Below are 8,726 nucleotides of genomic sequence, written 5' to 3'. Positions count from 1 at the left end.
CATTAAGATGCATATACAAATGCCCCGCTTGATCTAGCTAGTGGTTAACGTAAAAGACTTCGGTACACGTGGTCCTGGTTTAATTCCCAATGGGAGTGCATTTTGGCGTTCACCCAGTGTCGTAACCATAGTGCTCGGGTCGGGTTGTCGGGTCGAGTCAGTCGGGTCTGTCGGGTCGGGTCAGCTCGGGTTGGGTTATTCAGGTCAGGCTACTCGGGTCGGGTTGTCGGGCCGGGTCAGTCAGGTCAGGTTATTCGGGTAGGTTGTCGGGTCGGGTCAATCGGATCAGCTCGGGTCAGGTCAATCAGGTCGGATCACGCGTTGGGTCAGTCGGGTCATCTGGTCGGGTCGGGCCGTTGAGAGCACTACCTGTCATTTAGCTCATAAACTGTGTAATTGAATGAGCGCATTATTAGTGTACTGGTAAGGATATGAGTCATGAAAATGAAGTTGAATCTCGTCCGACGGAAGAAGTTTCAGTTACGTGTTCCTCAAGCCTAGCATAGAGTTGAATTACGGAGGTTTACATCAAATCAGAATAAAATTGCAATATTTTAGATATAGCTCTATAAAAAAGGTAGCCTTTGAGGCAGGTTGTCCGTGGAGTTGGGGGCAGGGAATCAAAATTTTAGGGGTTGCAGTGGGACACTATTTTGATATAGGTCTATTGATAGTAATTTAAATTTTCTTAGCTCCGGATGAGCAGTTGGCAAAGTCCGGAAAACAAAGTGGGCATAGCGGTCCCGGGTTCGATTTCCGGCGGGAGCACTCGGTCGAAAAACTGTAAAAAAAACTTTTGCAGGCCAGCCGGTTTTCGTCATTCACACCAGGCAAATGCCGAGGTGGTACTTAACATATAGGTCCCAGACCACTTTCCTTTCTTCCCCAATTCTTTCTTCCTTCCCTTTCCCCGGATAGTGTGTTAGCCGAGGGACGTCATTCCTCAAAACGTGACGGGCTAACAGGGCTGGAGATGGCTGAAGGTTCAGAAATCTAAATCCTAAACTCTAAATCCTTTAAGGAAAGTTGCTGGTGGAACTAGAGGTAGAGAATCAAAATGTGAGGGACTGCACCGGGGCACTATTTTGATATATTGATAATAATTTAAATTTTCTTAGCTCCGGGTGAGAAGGAAGTGGACATGTCTCGCCCCCTGATAGCATGGGCGGAGTTAGTAATTGTCTGCTGGAGGGCAGACCTTTTGACTGTTGGGGGGGAGGGCACGGTAAACACAAATGAAAATTGAAGGGTCTTATAAGTACCATTTTTATTTTTTGTCAAAAAGTTGGGGGGGCAATGCCCCCCATAACTTCGCTCATGCCTGATAGTATGCCTAGAAGAAACTACTCCGTAGACACTATAAATTAGAAAAATAATACGCTCGGACTTTTATTAAAACAACATTATTTAATTGATTCTGCTACTACAAATCTTAACATTAGTTTATACGTCCTTGAACTAGAAGGCTAACTAAACATGAAGCTTTTTATGCTGTGCTATTCCCTTAGGCAACAAATACCTGATCGTCTATACGAAAGAAAGATACATAACCATACGAAAAAGAATATAGATTGAGGTCTCTCGCATACTACTTCAACAACACAAATTATTGCAAACACGACACTTTTACGAAATCCTTTCCCCGCGTGAAAAAGAGAAACAAGAAAAAAAAAAGCGAAGGAAAAAACTCGTTCCTACAGTTATTACGCCCATAATCACTTACACTGTTGTTGAGGAAACAAGACATCAGTCTGTTCTCTCTGACACTACCAAGCGGTTCAGATAGGAAATACCGGCAAACATGAAGCAACAGCTGAGCATATTACGCCAGTTATTTGATATTCTGTATTTTTGTGTACATTTAATTTACCACTGCTTAGAGGCCATTGTTTTATGCTTTATACCGAGACAAATGCGATATAAAAACATCAAAGGAGAAGTTGTATTAATAACCGGAGGAGGGAATGGTATTGGTCGGCAATTGGCGTTGAAATTTGCAAAATTTGGCGCCAAAATTGTTGTCTGGGACGTCGATAAAGAAGGTAAGTGTGTTGTTACAAGTAATTAAATGACAATGATATGCTGTTCGTTTACTTTATAATTAATTAACTGCCATTTAACAATTATTTAGCAGTAAACAATATACAGTAATTACATTAATGGGTTCCCGAGTACTTACGGGGGAGGGTCTACATACACTACATAGTGGCTCAGTGGTAGAGTGCTTACCTCTGGTACGTGAGGTCCCTGGTTCGATCCCTGACTAAGTAAGTTTGTGATTAGCATGTCCGTTATTTTTCTCGGGATACTCTCGTTTCCTCCAATTTTTCATTCCAACAATTCTTCCATCATCATTCACTTGCCTTAATCATCGTCACCTTCGGCCTAAAGGGCATAATCGTGGAACGTTAAACTAAAAGATTTCATTTCATTTTTACGAGTACTTAGCACAGACACAAAGGTGCTTTCTATGCACGTATTTCTGGATTAGATTCCGGTTGGAGCTCATGTTCCAACCTGTTAAACTATAATTGTACCCAGGATTGACCTTAGGACCTTTTACACACGGTAAAATCATTGCATCCAATTCATTCCAACGTTGTCTTGTGCTGTTCTGATTTTGATTAGGGTTAGGAATTTTTGATTCATCTGATTTTGATTAGGGTTAGGATTAAATTTTGATTCATCTGATTTTGATTAGGGTTAGGAATTAAATTTTGATTCATCTGATTTTGATTAGGATCAGGAATTAAATTTTGATTCATCTGATTTTGACTAGGGTTAGGAATTAAATTTTGATTCATCTGATTTTGATTAGGGTTAGGAATTAAATTTTGATTCATCTGATTTTGATTAGGGTTAGGAATTAAATTTTGATTCATCTGATTTTGATTAGGGTTAGGAATTAAATTTTGATTTATCGGATTTTGGTTACGATTAGGAATTAAATTTTGATTCGTCTGATTTTGATTAGGATTAGGAATTAAATTACTGGGCTTTTGGCATCTATGGCCATGTTACCCAGTCATATATGAGGGATGACGTCCCTCGGCGATCACACTGTCCAGGGAATCAGAGAGGAAGGAAGGAAGCGACCTGGGACTATTATGTCAGATATCATCCCGGCATTTACCTGGTGTGAATGATGTAAATCTCACTCAGGATGGCTGTTACACCTTTTTGACCGAGTGCCCCCACTGGAAATCGAACACGGGACCGTTCGCACCAAAGGCGAGAGTGTTAGCGACTATCACTTGATATTGATTACCAAGGCCTCTCAACCTTGGCAAATTGATCACAGAAATTGGTAATGAAGAGAGTATGGAGCGCAGGAAAAGTACGGGATGTCAATATTTTACTATATGAAATACACTGGCGTGTAAAGCTTAAGAACGATATACTAGTTAAAGCAACATAAAATGTTTCGTAGTTGGTGAAAATGAATGAAAGCCTCGAACTCCCAGTGAGTTCGACGTCCTAACACCTCAGATCGATCGACTACAACGCATCTCTTTTTTGTTTTTGGGGCGGCAGCCTTAACAAAATCAGCGAACACGATGATGTACACTACAAGCTCACATGGTCTGAGATCGAACCAGTGACCCTTCCACCACAAAGTCCACACGGTACAAGCAAGGATCGAACCAGAGACCTCAATCACCGGAGGTGAACGCTCTACCACTGAGCCACCGCGCCCCCTACAATCAAGTGATCTGAGGCGCTATGGGAGGGGGGACACGATGGCTGAGTGGTAGAACGCTTATCTCTGGTGTGTGGGATTCTTGGTTCGACCCCGGCCAAGTAAGTTTGGGTGGACAACATTGTGTCCGTTTTTTTTCTCGGGGTACCCCCGTTTCTTCCCACATTTTCATTCCACCAAATCTTCCATCGTCATTCACTAGCCTTAGTCATCGTCTCCCTTAGCCTAACAGGCATAATCGTGAGACGGTAAATTGGAAGTTTTTTTGAAGCAATATGCTGAAGATCGTGAGTTGAAAACCAATTGTTAATTGGAACCCCTGTCAAGAGTTATTTTTAACTGCCTCATAGTTTCTGTGTTCATGTCTTTGTTGTATTGGATTACGTAGAAAAGATAATAATGAACCTATTATCACGGACGTACGCAGGAATTTATTTCGGGAGGAATCTAAATTCTATATGACGATAAATTATATTAAACTTTCTAAAATTTTCCCTGAAATTAGACTAAATTTACAGAAAAGTCAGGATTTCGGGCGGTTCGCACCTCCAGGACATACCTCCTGCGTACATCTCTGCCTATTACTTACGAGACAATGCAGACAAATATCCGTGTTGGGGAGACTTATTAGAAGAAGACACGGTGGCTCAGTCGTTAGCCGGTGGGTGTAGTCGAGCGGTCTGAAGCGTTAGGCTGATGATTGTGAGATGAAGCCCATTGGGGGTTCGAGTCCCTCTGTAGTAGCAAGGGTGGAATTTTAACTGTCCTCGATGTTTCTGTGTTCGTGTCCCTGTCGTGTCTAGTAGTCCTGAAAAGTGGTTGAAGTAGAAAATAAGTCAGGAAGTTTTTTTTAAAAAAAAGTCGTTGAGCGTTCACCTCAAGTGCTTGGGGTCCCTGGTTCGATCCTTGCTTGCGCCGTGTGAACTTTGTGGTGGACAAACACCGTGCTCGTGTGTTTTCTCGGAGTTCTCCCGTTTCCTCTCACTTTCTTCATTCCACCATTTCGTCTCCTTTAGCCTAGCCGGCGTAATCGTGGGACGTAAAATTCAAAGATTTCATTTCATTTTCATCACTTGATTGTAGCACTACTAGCAATTCTAGGTTATTTCAGATCACGAGGAACCCAGCAGTAACAAACAGTACAAAGGGCATGATTTTATATGTTTTGCTGAGTAATTCCTCATGAATAATTTAAAATCAATACAAGAAGAGTACTTGGCTAGCTATGACCAATATCCTATTACAAGTATTGACACATTTGTGTTTGGAGGTTAAATTTAACCTTTATACCGAATAGGACGAATCTGATAAGAATCTTCGAATAATGTAATTAGTACTGAGAACTTAGTTGTTCGGATATTCACATACCATAGCAGCATAGACAGTAGACCAAGGGTAAAAGTAAATTTGAAAAGGTAGGGGAACGTATGACCCTAAAATTTACCATTAACCCCCAAATTTACAACTTCCCTCTAAAATTCGCCGTTTTCCTCCACAAATTTACTATCCTTCTCTCAAATTTACCATTCAGCAATAAATTTACTATTTTCCCCCCAAATTTACCATTCTCCCTCAAATTTATCATACTCCCCTAAATTTTACGATTCACCCTCAAATGTATTATTCTCCTCTAAAATTTACCATTCACCCCCAAATTTACTACTTTCCCCTTAAATTCACCGTTCTCCTCTCCAATTGTACTATCCTTTTCCCAAATTTACCATTCTCCTCTCTAAATCTCCCCAAATTTACCTTTCTTCCCTCCAATTGACTATTCCCGCCCTATACTTACCATACTTCCGCCTAACCTTACCATACTTCTCCCAAACTTATCATACACCCTCAAATTTACCATTCTATCCCCCAATTATATCTTTGTTCCACCAAATTTATCATTCTTCCTCGAAAGTTTCCTATTCTTGTCCCCAAATTTAACATTCTAGACCCCTATATATTTTTTTCTTCTCCTAAATTTATCATTCATTAATTTGATTGTGCCATTTTTAATGTAAAATTGTCCTCCAGGAAATTGTACAGAAGCATCCTGTACCCTGAGACCCATCTGTGGGCAACTCTGGTACGGCTAGGTATATACTTGAACAAATATAGGAAAGTTATTAATATAATTACTCGAATATTTGTGAATATACTATTAGTATGATGCACGAATAAGATGTTCCTTTATATTTTCAACTCTTGAATGGTTTTATTTTGGTCTTATGCTCATTGTTATTCCTATCTTATTGAGGTCGGATGTTGACCAGTAAACTTAGCGCAATATTATCTTCAGGTCATAAAGCCATAAACATAGCCTTGTGTAATTTTTAACTGAGATACGATTGCTAATGAAATGTTTAGTCTCTCCGTTTCTTAAATACTTTTTTTTTCATTCTACTTAGTTACCGTCTTTTCCTTTTTTTTTTCTTTCTTTCAAGTTTAAGGGAGAATGATATCTTTCTCCTCATTACGACCCGCTCGGGAGAGTAATGCTCCCGGAAGTACGTTTTTTGCGCGCTACTCTAGACAGCAGTTTTATGCGCTATCCTAGCCAGTTGTCACAGAATTTATCATGGAGTACAAGGGGAACAAAACGAGTCCTGTGGGACTTTTAACCCGTTCCTACTACTACTACTTACTACTTGTCTGCACAAAAGTAAGTAAATTACTTTTTTGAGTATAATTTTCATATTATTTTAATTTAAAAAGTGTTATAAAAATGTAAAAAAAAATGTTAAAAAAACTCCTCGGGCCGGGTTTGAACTCACGCCAAAAGAGATTTTTTTTGCTACTATATAGCACTAACCCACTCGGCCACGAAGACTGACAACAGCAATTGTTTGATTTCTGCTATTTAAATGCAATGTTGCAAGAAATGGAACAATCAGAACTGTTTTTTTCGTTTCTACTTCCGGGAGCATTACTCTCCTGAGCTAGTCCTTCCTCATTAGCCTAATTATGTATTTGTAAACTGTAATGCATGAGCATGCCCAAACAGACGATTACTTTGTGACAAAAAAAAAAAAAAAGTAACCAATACTTCTGTAAAAGCTCGCTATGTCACTAGTAGCACCAGAGTTGTCAATTTAGTAGGTTTTCTTCCAAAGTATTTGTTGGTTTGATTCGTACATAGAATTGTGACAACAAATGCTGTGTTGTGTACTGGCTGTGTGTTTTCTATCTAGAGTGTTATACCTGTGGGCTCATCTCACACAGATTTGTGACAACGCGACCCAAAATTTCTGTTTCATCATGAGATATTGAATATTCACATAAACGGATTTTGCGATATGATGTCACTGACGCAAATTTTGCGTTTTGGAATTATCTATTCAATTTTTTTTTTTTTAAATCACAGATTCAGTACCAAAAGTTTTTAGGTATATTGCCTTGGTTTGCACCAAATAAGACTGATACATGATAAAGACCATGTTCCGTCTTATTTCTAAAGGGCATAAACAAAGCTATGTATATGGGGCACGGTGGCTCAGTGGTAGATTTCTTTCCTCTGCTGCGTGGGGTCCCTGGTTTGATCTCCGGCAAAGTAAGTTTGTGGTGGACAACATCGCGCTTGTGGGTTTTCTCGGGGTACTCCAGTTTCCTCCCACTGTATCATTCCACCAATTCTTCCATCAACATTCACTTGTTATACTCATCGTCTTCCTTAGCCTAACAGACATAATTGTGGGACGTTAAACTAAACGATTTCATTTTTTTCAAAGCTAGGTATGAATTAGAGACGTTTATTCGCTGCTAAGTTGCTGCAGTTTCACACCAAGTAGTTCATTATTAGAAGTACCAACTTTCCTATAAAACAACCATGAAAAACTTAAAATACCATAAGGAGAGATAATTAAAGCCGGAAATTGCGTAATATTACAACAAATTACATTTAATGAAATTGCCTACAAGCACGTTTTGCGACACCGTTTGCAGTCGTGAGAATATTTCGGAGGATAAAATTTTTCATCAAACTCGTACAATCAAATTGGAAAATAATAAGTTTGAGGGGGAAGGTACATTTGAGGGAGCAGAATATTAAATTTTGGGGACAAGATCGTAATTTTGAACAATGACCACTTTGGGGTGGAAGAATGGTAACTTTGGGGAAAATTGATAAATTTCGCGGAGTTACGCATAAGCCCTTGGGAATGAAAATTCTGTAAGGTAACAGCTTTCGCAAAAATTGCGAAGAGCAACGCAACGCAAAATCTGCAACAATAAATTACTTATAACTGCTATCCCTATTAATGCAAACTAAAGCGTATGTTTGTGTTGCTTGACGCAAACTGATACAGAATATGGACTTGTGGAGAAAATTTTCGCTCTAAGTGTGGGAGTAAGCATCACTAGCGAATCATATTTATGAACAGCGGGAAAATACTGATAGTTTTGTTTATTTCTGTTTACTAATACATTAGCTGCACAGACAGCAGGCCCAACAGTAGGAAACAGTAGGCTAACCAACTGAAAAGGATAGCTCTGCGTTGTGATTGTGATTGACCGCTATTGTCAACCAATTCGAATGTCAACGTAACCACCTACCAAGGAAGCAAAATTGTCATTAGGAGTGCGAGGTCCAAACTGTTGAATAAATGACGGCAAATTGTTGGTTTTCTAACATACACTGTAAACAACGTTGGGCCAACGTATTTTTCAACTTTATTATTGCCATTATCATACTGGCAATAATTTAGTTTCCGGGGGTGATTATATCTAGCAACTGAGCACAAACAACCTGTAAATCAATCAACTCGTTTTCATTACAAAAAAAAAAAAAAAAAAAAAAAAATCGGTACCAAAATTGGACACTTCCAGTACATAATCTCCCGTATGGTGCAGATTTAGAATTTTCTTGTACGGACCCAATATATCTATCAACTAGTATTGACGAAAGAGAGCGATTGTTTCGGGAATTGAACATTTCTGGTTGAAAGTGCGAAATCACTGAATATCCTACAAGCCTAGAAAGAGGCTTGTCGAAAGCCGAGTGGGAAACTTCCGAAACCGCCTCCGCAAAATTTGAAGA

General features: G+C 39.5%; 1 protein-coding gene across 1 annotated transcript in view; it reads left to right on the top strand.

Moving 5' to 3' along the window:
- Positions 1 to 1,725: 1,725 nt before the first annotated feature.
- The window catches only part of LOC145684206 (17-beta-hydroxysteroid dehydrogenase 13-like), a 187,402-nt gene continuing 180,401 nt past the window's right edge, over positions 1,726 to 8,726 (top strand). The window contains exon 1 of the mRNA XM_081756265.1: positions 1,726 to 2,042. Within this exon, the coding sequence (XP_081612391.1) occupies positions 1,802 to 2,042 (241 nt within the window). The 5' untranslated portion in view covers positions 1,726 to 1,801. The remainder of the gene's footprint in view (positions 2,043 to 8,726) is intronic.

Source organism: Thermobia domestica, chromosome 4, assembly GCF_964235325.1.
Source record: "Thermobia domestica chromosome 4, izTheDome1.hap1.1, whole genome shotgun sequence".
In the NCBI taxonomy this organism is placed as follows: domain Eukaryota; kingdom Metazoa; phylum Arthropoda; class Insecta; order Zygentoma; family Lepismatidae; genus Thermobia; species Thermobia domestica.
The sequence above is the reverse complement of the archived record's forward strand: the minus strand, read 5'-3'. Positions and strand labels throughout refer to the sequence as shown.